The 15,145-nt window shown below is 47.8% G+C and overlaps 1 protein-coding gene across 1 annotated transcript; it reads left to right on the plus strand.

Annotated features, from left to right (window-relative positions):
• The first annotated feature begins 14,178 nt into the window (after positions 1–14,178).
• On the plus strand, positions 14,179–14,931 carry MYMX (myomixer, myoblast fusion factor). The gene has a single exon (XM_081518960.1). It carries the CDS (start codon positions 14,179–14,181, stop codon positions 14,431–14,433), a length of 255 nt encoding a protein of 84 aa, XP_081375086.1. The 3' UTR covers positions 14,434–14,931.
• The last annotated feature ends 214 nt before the right edge of the window (positions 14,932–15,145 follow it).

The following is a 15,145-nucleotide window of genomic DNA, read 5'->3' on the forward strand; positions in this document are numbered from 1 at the left end:
GGCAGGCGGACTCTTATCCGCTGGACCACAGAGGGAATACTTCCCAGTGGCCTTTGATCTCTTGGTGACATCTGACTCTGTACTGAAGACGCCTCTTGTGAGCAAATAATCTTTATTCCGTCCTTTATTGACTTTAGCGGTTACACATTCTCATTAGCACATAGAAAACACAGAAGAGTACACAGATGAAAAGCAAAACTCACCTTATATTCCACCTCCCAGACCACCGCTTTCAGTTTACCAGTGCCTATGCACGTTTTTAGTTGTATGTAGGCTTTTCTATTTACAAAGTAAATTTCTTAAGTTTATCCAATCCGTTTGGGAGTGCATAACTGCACTATCCCACCTCTTGGGTTTCTCTTTGTCCCTATTCCGTCTCACAAGGAATTATCTTGAGGTGCTGACATGGTGGGAACGTCTCCCTCCTGCCCACCCCCAAATAGCCTCACTCTCTCTCCTGGACTTGTTTCTCCTGCCCCTCTCCCACCTGCTCCAAGTTTAACTGCTGCTCACCCTCTTGCCAGAGACGTCAAACTCTTGGTCTCCTTTGCTCTTCAGAACCACCCGGGTGGAAACCTGAGTTTATCAACTCATCCTCCCAAACCATGCAGGTTTCCCTCCTTCTGCTTGTAAAACCAGCCAGGAGTAACCTCCAAGACTCACTAAGCCTGGTTTCTGGCCATATCTTGTCTTGCACGCCAAACATTTTCCTAATTCACCCTACTCTGGTCTCCTCATGCTCTTCCTCGCCTAGACACAGTCCCCTTCCTGCAGCAGGTCTCCCCAGGACCCTTTGTCACATTCTGTCCATCTTCTGCCCCAGTGCAGCCCTGGCTTCCCTTCCCTCCCGAGCCCCGCTCCCCTACAGTCCCCCCACTTCCCTCGCTCTGTGCTCCAGGGGGGCCCCCTTTGAGAAGAACACATCCAGGCCCCTTGCTGGCTGGCTGCCCCATTCTCCCAAGGTGCCAGGCACTTCCCCCGGCAGAACATTTATCTCTCTGTATTGTAATTTCCTATTTACTGCTCTGTCTCCCTACTGACCATACACTGGGGGCAGGACTGTTTTTTCATTCATGTATTTCGAGTGTCTGCACGTAGGAACATTAAATAAGTTTGTTGATGTGGAGGAAAGGAATGACTCTCCAGCTAATGTGACTGCTCCCACATTGAAACCCTCAAAGCCCTCCATCCAGCATGCTTCCTGGAAGGCTAACTTGGCCTGGCTGAACTTGGTACCCTCTTAGGTCTGATATGCAAGCCCCTCCACCTGGTCTGACTGTCTTCCAACTGTTACCGAGGTCCTCTCCGAACCTCAGTGTATTCATCCATCTACAGAAGAGAACTCTCTGGAAAATTGTGAAGACCAAGTGAATGATGTACCTTGTAATGGCAGTGTGATGAAGGAATCCCAGGAGTGGGTACATTATAAAAAAGAGTGCTACTGTTCATCAAGCATGTTTTCTACACCAGGCATTGTTCAAACACCCAACTACTGATATTAATGCCTTTCATCCCAACAAATTAGAGCCTTTTCATAGAAAAGTACACCAAGGCACAGAGCAGTTCTTGACTTATTTGCCTTGATTCCACACGGGCAGTAGAGGAGCTAGGATTTGAACCCAGGTCATATAGCTCCTCGGGCTTCCCTAGCAGCTCAGCTGGTAAAGAATCTGCCTATGTAATGCAGGAGACCCCAGTTTGATTCCTGGGTTAGGAAGATCCCCTGGAGAAAGGATAGGCTACCCAGCCCAGTATTCTTGGGCTTCCTTGGTGGCTCAGATGGTAAAGAATCCACAGGAGATCTGGGTTCAATCCCTGTGCTGGGAAGATCCCCTGGAGAAGGGAACAGCTATCCACTCCAGTATCCTTGCCTGGAAAATCCCATGGACAGAGGAGCCTGGCAGGCTACAGTCCATGGGGTTGCAAAGAATCGGACACGACTGAGAGAATTTCATTTCGTTTAACTCCACTTGCTTAACCATCACCCCTTATTGGCCATATATTAAATAATACTCTTGGCATTATTTGGTCTGAGAGCTGCCTTCTTCAATTAATTAATTAATTGGGTTTTGTGACCCAGTCATACAGTCATATTCTCCTGGCACAATTCTAACTCCAATGGTAAATCTGTAGGTAGATTTTTGTGTAGATGACCATTTATCTCTCAAGGATTGAGACATGTTCAAAATGTAGCTCTTTTAAAAAAAAAAAAGTCAAATTTCCCTGGTGGTCCAGTGGTTAAGAGTCTGTCTACCAATTCAGGGGACAAAGGTTCCATCCCTGGTCCAGGGAGATCCCACATGCTGTGAGGCCACAAAGCAGCCACTAGGCCGTGCCCCACAACTACGGAGCCCATGCTCTAAAGCCCATGATATGCAGCTACTGAAGTCTATGCACCCTACAGCCTGTGCTCCGCAACAAGGGAAGCCACCGCAATAAGCCTGCATGCCGCAACTAGAGAGTAGCCCACACTCGCCACAGCTAGAGAAGGCCCACGCACAGCAACAAAGACCCAGCACAGCCATAAAGAAATAAATAAAAGAACCACACCCACAGTTTTTCTTCTTCAACATTTGTGTTATTAGATTTGGATAGAATAAACTCATCAGTTGAATTAAACAGAAACATTTAAAGACATCTGTTTTGTCATACTTGACATGGACTTACCTTCAGTGGTACTGACAGACGTCTGTCCCCAGATCCACACTTCTAGATCCTTCAAGCATTCTGAGGATGAGGTTTCCAATCCCTTCGCTCATTTTCAGAATTTCCTCACCAAGCAAGATGGGGGAGGGAGGAAAAAGTCTGGCCTGGGTGCCGGGGAAGAGAGATAGGAGAGTTTATGTGGATCCTTCGGTGTCTGTAGCTCAGACCATGGAGGGTGGCATGGCTACATCACCTCCATGTAAGAAGTTTCCCTGGTCTCCCTCCCTTGTCTGTCCTGTTCCCACCCCCTGATGCCAGCCTTGTCCCTGGCTTAAAGCACTATGGGGACCAGAGAAAGGAGAAGGGGCAGAAAGAGGCCAGCACTGGACACCCAAGGAGAGACTGAGACAGAAAGGAGAATTCCCCCTCCCCAGGGGACAGCTAGAAGCGAGAGGCCTGCCTCCCAGCACCATGCCCCCTAACTGCTAGGTCACACTGCCTTTAATTCTGGGAGGCCAGAAACTTGTTGGATGCCAAGAGAGAAAGAGAGGGCAAAAGATGGAAGAGCGTTAGAGAGATCCAGAGAAAAAGGGCAGACGTGAAGGGGACCCACGTTCATTATTAAATGATCGATATGCAGAATTTAGAAAAGATGCAGAGGACAGCAATTAATGTAACAGAATATGTCCATGTATTCAGCATCAAAATTAGACAGTGTTAATACTTTGCCATATTTCCTGTAGTTTTATTCATTAACAAAAATTATTTACTTATTTGACTTTTGGCTACATTGGGTCTTTGTTGCTGCACTGGCTTTTCTCTAGTTGTGGTGAGTCGGGGCTGCTCTCTCATTGTGGTGCACAGGCTTCTCCTGTGGTGGCTTCTCTTGTAGAGGAACATGGCTCTAGGGCACTAACTTCAGTAGTTGCATCACGTGGACTCAGTGGTTGCAGTTCCCAGACTCTAGAGCGCAGGCTCGATAGTTGTGGCTCATGGGCTCAGTTGCTCCATGGCATGTGGGATCTTTCCAATTCAGGGACTGGACCCATGTCTCCTGCAATGCCAGGTGGATTGCTTACCACGAAGCCACCAGGGAAGCCCTCTTCATTCATTTTTTTTTTAAAAAACAAGGGATAGTACATTACAGGGGCTTCCCAGGTGGCTCCACCTGCCAATGCAGGAAATACAGGTTTGATCCATGGGTCAGGAAGATCCCCTGGAGAAGTAAATAGCACAACCCACTCTGGTATCCTTGCCTAGAAAATCTCATGGGCTGAGGAGCCTGGCAGGCTAAAGTCCACGGGGTCGAAAAAGAGTTGGACATGACTGAGCAACTAGACAACAACAACACAATACATTATAGACACAGCTACTTAGAGCCTTTCTCCCATCTTTGTTTCTTAGGGTACTTTTTTTTTTTTTTTACACTTTCTATATATACCACATGGCATGTGGGATCTTAGTTCTGAATAAGGATGGAACCAGCATCCCCTTCATTGAAAGCTCTGAGTCTTAACCACTGGTCAACCAAGGAAGTCCCTCCCATCTATGTTTCAACTTTTACTACATGGGCATATGTGGGTTGCTGCTAAGTCGCGTCAGTCATGTCCGACTCTGTGTGACCCCATAGACGGCAGCCCACCAGGCTCCCCCGTCCCTGGGATTCTCCAGGCAAGAGTACTGGAGTGGGTTGCCATTTCCTTCTCCAGGGCATGAAAGTGAAAAGTGAAAGTGGAGTCGCTCAGTCGTGTCCGACTCAGTGACCCCATGGACTGCAGCCCGCCAGGCTCCTCCGTCCATGGGATTTTCCAGGCAAGAGTACTGGAGTGGGGTGCCATTGCCTTCTATGTGGGTTAGGTATCTATAAAAATATATACTGTTGCTCATGTGTTCTACATTTTTAAATACTTGGTATGATTTGGCTTATATTCTTTCCCATTTGGTTTTATCTTATTCAACTTCATTCTTTTGAAACTTTCCCTGTTAATATATGAGATTGCATTCATTTTATCTGCTGTATAGTATTCCATTTTGATTGCATTTATATTTCTGTTATCTTGTTGGTGGACAGTGAAGTTGTTTCCAGTTGTTGTTATTATAAAAACCATGGATGGAGTTCCTCATATATATCTTCCTGTGAACATCTGTGAGAATTCCTCTAGAGTCACACCTAGAAGTAGAATTGCTGAGTTCCAAAAAAATGTGTGTTTTCAGCTTTACCAGATATTGCCAAATTGCCCTGTGAAATGATTGTGTCCAGTACTCCACGAATTTCTTCTTCTCAAATACTTTGCACGTCTCCATGAACCAGAGTGGATAAATAGCATCTCACATTTATGGACCACTCATCTTTCCTTTTCAAGAAATGACCTGCACATATCCTCTGTTCACTTTTCTGTAATGCTTTTTGTGTGTGTCCTTTTCTTCCTGATTATAAAAGTACTTTATTTATGATTGATACTAAATTTTTTTCAGTTATGTGGATTGCAAATTTCTTCTCCCAGCCTGTGAGAGAGTTTCACTTTGTAGTGTCTTTTGTTTTTGTTTGCTTGTTTTTTAAATTTATTTGGCTGTGTTGGGTCTTAGTTGTGGCACGAGGAACCTTTCATTGTGGTGCATGAACTCTCTAGTTGTGACATGAGGGCTCAGCAGTTGTGGTGTGAGGGCTCAGTAGTTGTGGCGTGAGGGCTCAGTAGTTGCAGTGTGTGGGCTCAGTAGTTGTGGTGTGTGGGCTCAGTAGTCGTAGCATGAGGACTCAGTAGTTGAGGCGTGTGGACTCAGTAGTTGTGGCGTGTGGGCTCAGTAGATGTGGTGTGTGGACTCAGTAGTTGAGGCGTGTGGGCTCAGTAGTCGTAGCATGAGGACTCAGTAGTTGTGGCGTGTGGGCTCAGTAGTTGTGGCATGAGGACTCAGTAGTTGAGGCATCTGGGCTCAGTAGTTGTGGCATGAGGACTCAGTAGTTGAGGCGTCTGGGCTCAGTAGTTGTGGCATGTGGGCTCAGAAGTTGAGGCATGTGGGCTCAGTAGTTGAGGCATGTGGGCTCAGTAGTCGTAACATGAGAACTCAGTAGTCGTAGCATGAGAACTCAGTAGTCGTGGCTTGAGGACTCAGTAGTCGTGGCGTGTGGGCTCAGTAGTCGAGGCGTGTGGGCTCAGTAGTCGTGGCGTGTGGGCTCAGTAGTCGTGGCATGTGGGCTCAGTAGTCATGGCGTGAGGGCTCAGTAGTTGTGGTGTGAGGGCTCAGTTTCTCTGTGGCATGAGGGATATTAGTTTCCCAACCAGGGATCAAACTTGCATCCCCTGAATTGCAAAGTGGATTCTTAGCCACTGGGCCACCAGGGGAGTTCCTATAGTGTCTTTTGTTAAATGTTTTCGAATTATTATTGAAGCTGGGTGACTGATACATGGGGAATCGTTATACTGTTATGTCTACTTTTATGTAATTTTGAAAATTACCCTAACACAAAGGTTCTTAAAAATCCATAAAACAATTCTCTATCATCCCAAATTCCTAAAGATCAGCTTCTATATTTCATCATTTTACTTCCCACATTCAGGTCTCTAGTGCCACTGGAATTTATTTTTGTAGTTGCTCTGGGAGAGGATCAAATATTATATTTCCCTCATAGATGGCCAACTGTGTCCAGTTCTATTTCTGGTCCTGTTTGTCCCTTCTCCTTTGACCAGAACTTTCCCCTTTGCCCCATATATTCTTAAGTCTGCTTCTAAGCTCTCTATTCTGTTCCTTAGTCACTGTATGTACTCTCATTTTGTCACAGTTTTTTTTTTAAATTAATTAATTAATTAATTTGGCTGAGTCTACAAATACAACTAAGCAGAGTCTTAGTTGTGACATGAAGCATTTTTTATTTTAGTTGCAGCATGTGGGATCTTGTTCCCTAACCAGGATCCAACCCAGGCCACCTGCACTGGGAGTGTGGAGGCTTAGCCACTGGACCACCAGGGAAGTTCCCTCTGCTGCAGTTTTAACTCCCATGTTACCAGATTGGCCACAGTATCTGTCAGGCTAGATTGGTATCCCTTCTTCTTTGTCTTCTTCAGATTGACTTGGCTCTTCTTGGCCTCTTTCCCTCCGTACAAATTTTACGATCAGCTTAAGCAATTCCAGAAAGGAAAAAAACAAACAAACAAACCAACAGCCCTGGGTTAATTGGAATCGTGTTGAATTCCAGATTCATTTTGGGGAGAAACAACATCTTTCTAACACGATACCCTCCTGGCCATCACCTTGTCATATCTGTCCATGTACAAGGGCTTCTAATTTGGTTCTTATGTAAAAATTTGTGTTTGGGGACTTCTATGGTAGTCCAGTGGTTAAGGCTCCAAGCTCCTAATGCAGGGGACCCGTGTTCAATTCCTAGTCTGGAAACTAGATCCCACATCCTGCAGGGAAGATCAAAGATCCTGTCTGCCACAACTAAGACTCAGCACAGTCAAATAAGTAAGTAAATATATATATTTTTAAATGTGCTTGTTTTCTCCACGAGGGTCTTGTTCAGTCTTTGTTAGATTTGTTCCCGGGGCCTGTGGGGTTTATGGCTGGCTTTCCCCCCTCCCCCACCCCCACATCAACTATGCCAGGTGCATCCTTCCTTACCCACTTGGTCCACGCCCTAACCCCCAGGTCCAGAGAGCAGCTGTCATACCCCAACAGCTGACTGTTTCTGTGAGACCTTGCCGAGTGTTCGGGGCTCCCACCTCCCACCTCAGGGCCTGTCAGCTGAGTCTGGGGAGAGGCACAGTTGTTTCATTGGGGACAATGAGTTGCATTCTATACAGGCCCCTCTCTGAGCCTTCTTCCCCCAGTCCAGAGCAACTGTTCTTGTGGCTAGGGAAGGGCCCCACCTGTCAGTTCTAGCTATCCTTTCGGGCAACATCTGACTCCCTGATCCCTTTTCTTCATGTCTTCCACCCACCCTATCCCACCCCTTCCTACCCTGAATGCAGAATCTATCTCCTTGGTCAAGGATCAAAACTGTGCTGCCTACATTGGCAGCAAAGAGTCTTAACCTCCAGGGAAAGTCCCTCCTGAATGTCTTATGAGCCTGTCTAGCGTGTCTTATGGCCCAGTTGCCTGTTCATGGGTCTGTTGTTGCCTGGAACTGGTGGGCAGAGGAAAGGTGGTCTTGGAAGAGGATCATCCCTTTCTAACCTTGGAGGACTGGCTATTCCCACAGTGTTCTCTTAGTCGTCACCACGTTCAGGTCTCAAATCCTCACAGTGGCCCCAATTAGGTAGATTAGTGACTACTGTCGAAGGCAGAGAGGTGCTGTGATAAGTGATAAGGCTGGGACTCTGCCCCGCCCCAGTGACACGTTCTATACCTGGCTGGCCTCCGCACCTGCTCCCCTCAGCACTCCCTGCCCTCGGTGAGGCCTCTCTGGCCTCTTCTCAGCATCCTTGTTTGGGGATTGATGTCGCCCTCAATGGCCCACTGGCTACAGCCCAGTGCTGAATCCCCCAGGGATGATGACCCTGGAACACAGCAGAACCAGAATCCAGGCATCCATGGCTTCTTCAAGTGATAACTGAGCCCCAGCACCCACTCTCAGTGGCTGTTCATGGATATCAGGGTGCCTCATACCAGGCCCTTCAAGGAGCAACCTGTCGGGCTGGCCTTAGACACAGGATGTCCTGGGAGGGACAACTCAAAATGATGGAAGAAGGGACATTCTTTTTTTTTTTTTATTGCAGTATAGTTGATTTATAGTGTGTGTGTGTTGATTTCTGCTGTACAGCAAAGTGATTCAGTTATACATATATGTATTCTTTTTCATATTCTTTTCCATTATGGTTTATCACAGGATATTGAATATAGCTCCCTGTGCTATACAGTAGGACCCTGTTGTTTATTCATCTTATATATAACAGTTTGCATCTGCAAATCCCCAACTCCCAATCAGCCAGGAATATGTTATTTGTTGAACACCTTCTAAAAGCCGAGCTCTGGATGTCTCCCATCTCTCGATCCTGCCTGAGGCAGATTATATGATGATTCCCACTGTAGGGAGGAGGTCCACCACACAGCACAACTCCAAGAAGTCACTCACACCCCCAGTTGGCCTTGTGCAGTGTGCTTGGTCATCCAGAGCAGCACTGAGAGGGCCCCAGAGCCGTAGGGTGAATCCAGATTGGAGTGACCATCAGAAGCACTCGTCACGGATCTGTTTGGGTCCTAGCAGAATGACTGGCAGGGTGGTACAGGGCTTTGAAGCCCTAGATGGAGACAGCAGACAGGGGTGGGAGGAGCAGAAGGCCCAGTGCTCCCAGGTCTTGCGAGAACCCATTGGCTCTATTCCCAGCTCTCACCACTGAATCGGTTTGCCCATGTCCTTGTCGGTCATGCTGCTGACTCTTGGTGTGTCTGTCCTGTGTCCTCAGCACTGGGTACATGCTTGCTGTTGACATGAATGGCCCAATTAAATGATGTCTATGTGGGCTTCCCTGGTGGCTCAGTGGTAAAGAATCTGCCTGCCAATGCAGGTGATGTGAGTTCAATCCCTGGTCCAGGAAGATCCCACATACCTTGGAGCAACTAGGCCTGTGCGCCACAACTATGGAGCCTGTGCTCTAGAGCCTGGGAACCTCAACTGCTGAAGCCCGTGCACCCTAAAGACCGTGCTCAGCAACAAGAGAAGCTACTGAAATGAGAAGACCGCACACTGCGACTAGAAAGTAGCCCTCGCTCATAACAGAGAAAAGCCCATGTAGCAACTAAAACCCAGCACAGCCAATAAATAAATACATAAATAAACAAAATTATATTAAAAAATGATGTCTATGTATGGGGGGAGGGGGTTCCCAGGACATTTCTGGGATGCCTGTGGATCGGGGAAAACCACTGAAAGGACCTCAGGGGTCATTTATGACTCAACCTACAGGTCTTAACTTCACAAGTTGGCACCCAAATACATCTTTTTTTTAATTGACTTTGAGGAACAGGAGTTTTGGCCAGTTTCCTCCCCTGCCAGCAGAGGACTGGGGGCAGAGGTCAGAGCCACTCAGGCAGGATCCATTACACAAAACTAAATCAGGAACTAGAAGTAACAGCTCTGTTGCCAGAAGGGATGGTTATCTTTCCAGGAAAGGCTGAGGAAATCCTTTTCTGCCTTGGGGCAGGCCACTTGGTGGGATTAATCCCAGGTGAAAGTGGGAAGGAGATGAAGTGAGTTAATCCCAAGAGGGGATGAGGGGTAGAGAATGAACTAAAATCAAATCCTGGCCCTGGACACAGCTGCGGCCCTTCCCCCACCTTCCTTCCCAACCCCCTCTGGGGTTTCCCATTGTTACCAGGAGATAACATCCTGTTTCCTTTACCTGCCTCACTGTCCCAGGCCCCTGGAGCCCCTCACTGTCTGCAGGGGACAGGGAAGGGACAGAAGTCCAGCCCCAGGCCCAGGATCCAAGGATCTCACTGTTGGATGTTTGGTGATTGTTTTATGTGGCAGAATCAGAGTCTAAACTGTTACCAGTTCCTTAGCCCAACAGCTATTCTTTGTTTCTACATCTTCACATTTCCCAATCATGAATTCTTGAGTCAACATTTTACTTAAAAAGACAAGGACACAGGGGCTTGTCCATGGTTTCAGAGGATCTCACATCTGTGTACACCGAGTTGGGAGGGATGGATTGTGACTTACACAAGGTCACAGCAATTGTAGATCTGGGTCAGTGCGTGATGGGACCTCTAAGTTTCCCTGGAGATTACATACTTTGGCAGATCCCAGAGGGAACCTACTTCCCCTCCCTTGGGCTCACCGTGGTCAGTTCCTCCCCTCTGAGTGGCTCTTTCCAGCTGACTGTGGCCTGCAGGGGTTCTGCACACATCCTAGAAATGTGTTCAGATTCACAGAGCTCTGGGGCTCAATAGTACAAGCTCTGGAGCAAGCAGGCCTGGATTTGGAGCCCTTGACAGAATACATACTTATTTATTCTTACAAGAAATACTTATTGCTGTGCACCGGGGACAGAGCAGCAGACAAAACAGACGTAAGTCCCTACTCTCATGGAGTTCACATTCTAGTTTACATTCTAGGACACAGACAATCAGCAAGATAAGGAAGGAGGGTATACAGTTTGTCAGAGGGATTTGCTGAGGAGGTCAATAAAGCAGAAGAGAGGATAGAGAGAAGGCAGGATGGAGTGGTGTGAATGTCCTGTTAAATAGAGTGGATGTGTAACATTTGAACCAAGATTTAAAGGAGGTGAGCAATAGAACCATATGGATGCCTGAAGATAGTGCCTTGTAGGCAGGAGCAATGGTAGGTGCAAAGGCCCTGAGGCAGAAACATGGCTGGCACAGTTAAGGAGCAACAGGAAGCCAGTGTGGCTGCCATACTGAGAGAGGCAAGGACTAGAACTTGGAAGCCAGGGCCTCGGAGGTCACAGTTACAGCCTTTGGCTTTAATTCTTAATGAAAAGGGAGTCATTGGACAGTTTAAGCAGAAAAAGGACAGGATCTGACTCATGTTTTAGAAAGATCACTCTGGTCACTGTATGGAAAAGAGAAACAAGAACACCAGTTAGAAGGCTACTATAATAATTTAGGTGAAAGATGATAAACAGAGCCCTCGGGATTTACTAATGTGGGTAGTGAACTGTGCTAAGAAGACAGAGGTCAAGGATAATTTCCAGGATTTTGGTCAGAGTTATTAGAAGGAGGTAGTTGCCTCTTTGGAGAAGACAATGGCAACCCACTCCAGTACTCTTGCCTGGAAAATCCCATGGACAGAGGAGCCTGGTAGGCTGCAGTCCATGGGGTTGTGAAGAGTCGGACACGACTGAGCGACTTCACTTTCACTTTTCACTTTCATGCGTTGGAGAAGGAAATGGCAACCCACTCCAGTGTTCTTGCCTGGAGAATCCTAGGGATGGCAGAGCCTGGTGGGCTGCCGTCTATGGGGTTGCACAGAGCTGGACACGGACTGAAGCGACTTAGCAGCAGCAGCAGTTGCCTCTTACAGATATGGGTGAGCCTGGAGGAGGGGCAGGTCTTGGTGGGGTGACCAGGCCATTTATCTGCTGTGTGATCTGGGGTAAATTGCTTAACCCCTCTAAACTTCAGTTTCCTTATCTGTATAAAGGTCATAATAGTCATTTCCCTGAAGAGCAATGGTGAAAATTGAGTGAGATCACAAACTCCTTGCCTGCTCCTTGGAAGAAAAGCAATGACAAACCTAGACAGCATATTAAAAAGCAGAGATATTACTTTGCCTACAAGGGTCCATGTAGTCAAAGCTGTGGTTTTTCCAGCAGTCAGAAATGAGAGCAGGATATGAGATGAACGGATATGAGAGCAGGACCATAAAAAAAGGCTGAGCACCGAAGAATTGATGCCTTTGAACTGTGGTGTTGGAGAAGTCTCTTGAGAGTCCCTTGGACAGCAAGATCAAACCAGTCAATCCTAAAGGAAATCAATACTGGATATGCATTGGAAGGACTGATGCTGAAGCTCTAATACTTTGGCCATCTGATGTGAAAAGCCTTCTCATTGGAAAAGACCCTGATAATGGGAAAAAATTGAGGGTGAAGGAGAAAGGGGCAACAGAGGATGAGATGGTTGGATGGCATCACCAACTCAATGGACATGAGTTTGAGCAAACTCCAGGAGATGGTGAAGGACAGGGAAGCCTGGAGTGCTGCAGTCCATGGGGTCACAAAGAGTCAGATACCACCGAGCGACTCAACAACAACAAAATGAACTCACAGGCATGACACACACATGTACTCAATACATGTCCCAACCATAGTCCAGGGAAGACACTGACCATCACAACTCCTCTGGAAGGGACAGGAAGGAAAGGAAGACCACATCTATACATCTGTACTCTAGCTGCCCCCCACCCCCTCCTTCCTCTGGGTAGGAGGAGGACAGACCTTTTTAACAAATTTGAAAGTTTTCTTTCTTCAAGGTTGTTGAGGGTGGAGACATGGAGATCATGATGATGTTAATGGTGGGTGGTGACGGGTCGATGATAAATGATTTTTCCCATGTCCTTATTCTACAAAACACTTCCATGGCCATTATCTCATCTGAGTCCATCAAGGCAGAAATTATACCAATTTTAGGAAGTAGAAGAATGAGGAATTTATCTTTCACTATTTTTAAAAATTTTTATTTTATACTGGAGTATAGTTGATTAAGAAGATTGTGTAGTTTTGGGTGTATAGCAAAGTGATTCAGGTATACATATTTTATACCTGAATATATATATATATATGTATTCATATACAAAAAAATTATTTTTCTATTTTTTTCCCATTTAGGTTATTACAGAGCATTGAGCAGAGCTTCCTGTACTGTAAGCGGGTGGTTGTTGGCTATCTATTTCAAATATAGCAGTGTGCACATGTCAGTATGAGGTATTTAAAAACAAAATAAAACAAATCTGGACCGTCTCTGCCTAGCTATCTTATGGAACTCCATTTCTTCCAGGGAAAAACATGGAGAGGGTCCTGATGTGGGTATGCCTCTTCCCATCCCTGAGTGGGAGTCCCACCCAGCTGTGTCCAGCTGTGATATGGACTCTGACCCCACTTCTCCACTCCCCAGGAGACAGACCACAATGCCTGCCCCAGTCCTATTCTCTGTCTCAGCTGCTCTGAGCATGCCCGGTGTGTGGGTTGCAGCCTTACTGCTTCTGAGGTTCGGGTCAGTGGGTCTCATACATTGTCCCATTTCAGTTACTCCTTCTAATTATTGAGGTAACAGATGAAGTGACTGGAACCTAGAAGAATCAACATACCTCAGATCACACCATTAGAAAGTGCAGTCTGGGTTTAGACTCTGAGGTCTGCATCCGGCAGGAGAAATTACTGCATCTCTTCTTCCAGCCCAGCTGCTCCCTCCCTTCATCTATCAGATACCAGAACACAGCTGTCTCTCCCTTGCTCCAACCCAGGCAAGCTGTTCTGGGTGGGGCTGAGCGGGGTGGGGCAGCCTTGCGTAGTGTTCAGTGAGGATGTGGCCCCTACAGGCAAATTCAGCCAGACACTGATGCTGAACAGCAATTCTGACTGGTGAGAGCTGCTGCCCATGGGTGGGATGGGGAACTGGGAGGGTAGGAAGCGTCAGGTCTGGCTGGATCAAGGTCCCTGAAAAGTGAACTTTGAATTGTCTAGGGAAGAACTCCTGCTGGATTGAGGCAGAGGGGTTAGGGAATGCCAGGTGACTGAGGGAGTGCAGAAGGAGCGGGTGACTGATGGAAGGGAGGATTCCAGGGACAGGAGCCCCAGTGGGTGGGAATGGCAAGTTGGAGGTCCCAGCGCGGGCTTCACTCTTGCCTTGGCTCCGTCTCCATCCGTGCTGTGATGAGAATCCTCCGGCCCCAGCCACCCTTCCCATTGAAAGGGCTTCCGGAAAGCTAAAACGACCCATGAACTGAGATCTGGGGGCTGGCAGGTGTAAATTGAAGCGGGAGTCTACTCCTGCCCACCTCCTCGTGTCTTTGCCAGGTGAGAAGGGAGCAGAAAGGAGAGCCCGGAGTCTGGATTGCCTTGCACGTCGCCAGCCATGCCCGCTCCGCTGCTCCCGCTGCTGCTCCGCACGCTGCTGGCCCGCCTGCTGCTGCCTGCTGCCCGCCTGGTCCGCCAGCACCTCCTGCCCCTGCTGCGCCGGCTGGCCCATCGCCTGGGCTCCCAGGATCTGCGAGAGGCTTTGCTGGGTTGTCTGCTGTTCGTCCTCAGTCAGAGACGCCCGCCGGATGCCGGGGAGGCTTCCAGAGTGGCCCGCCTGGAGAGGAGGGAGAGGCTAGCCTCCCAAAAATGAGGCCATGAATCCTGGTAGCAGCTGTGCCCCCTGAAATACTTTATTTTGGAGTAAGACAGTCCTGGCCCCATCACTGACTACAGCCTGCCCAGTGGGCAGAAGACGTGGTGGGGGAACAGAGCATGAGAGGGGTCCAGCTAGGACATGCCTCCCCCTCGCCCAGCAGAAAGGATTGGAAGGATGCTCTGCTTCTAGCAGAAAACAGATCACTGTCCCTCCCTCCCTGCATTCTTCCCAAGACCTTTTCTAATCACCTCTGGCCTCTGGTGGGAGGGGAACTGACACTCCTCCACCACTCCCACCCCCAGGCAATCGGAGACGGGAGATCCAATGGGGGACAATGCTTAACCCTGGGACAATGGACAATTTGGCTAATCCAGAGTGTCTCTGGTTTGAGATTTCCCATATAATAAGAACTTGGTTCCCTAGGGAGTTAGTCCTGCCCCCAAAGCCCAGTATGCGATAGGGGCTCAATAAATATTTGTTGCCTTTAATGCTTAGGATGCCTTTGACAGTCCTGTCACACTCCTGCACTGCAGGACAGTCGAAACTGTCCAGAGGAGACGGGTGCGGGAACACCTCAAGCCTTCCTTTTGCTACCTCTGTCATTGTCCCTCTCAGTCTCAATGCCCTGAAAGCTGTTTCTTTTTCTAACTTGAATGTCTCACACTGAGAGTCAGCAGTCTTGGGTCTTGCTGGCAGCTCAAGGTAA

The sequence above is a fragment of the Giraffa tippelskirchi genome, chromosome 8, assembly GCF_054371585.1.
Source record: "Giraffa tippelskirchi isolate mGirTip1 chromosome 8, T2T-mGirTip1v1.2.pri, whole genome shotgun sequence".
Taxonomy (NCBI): Eukaryota; Metazoa; Chordata; class Mammalia; order Artiodactyla; family Giraffidae; genus Giraffa; species Giraffa tippelskirchi.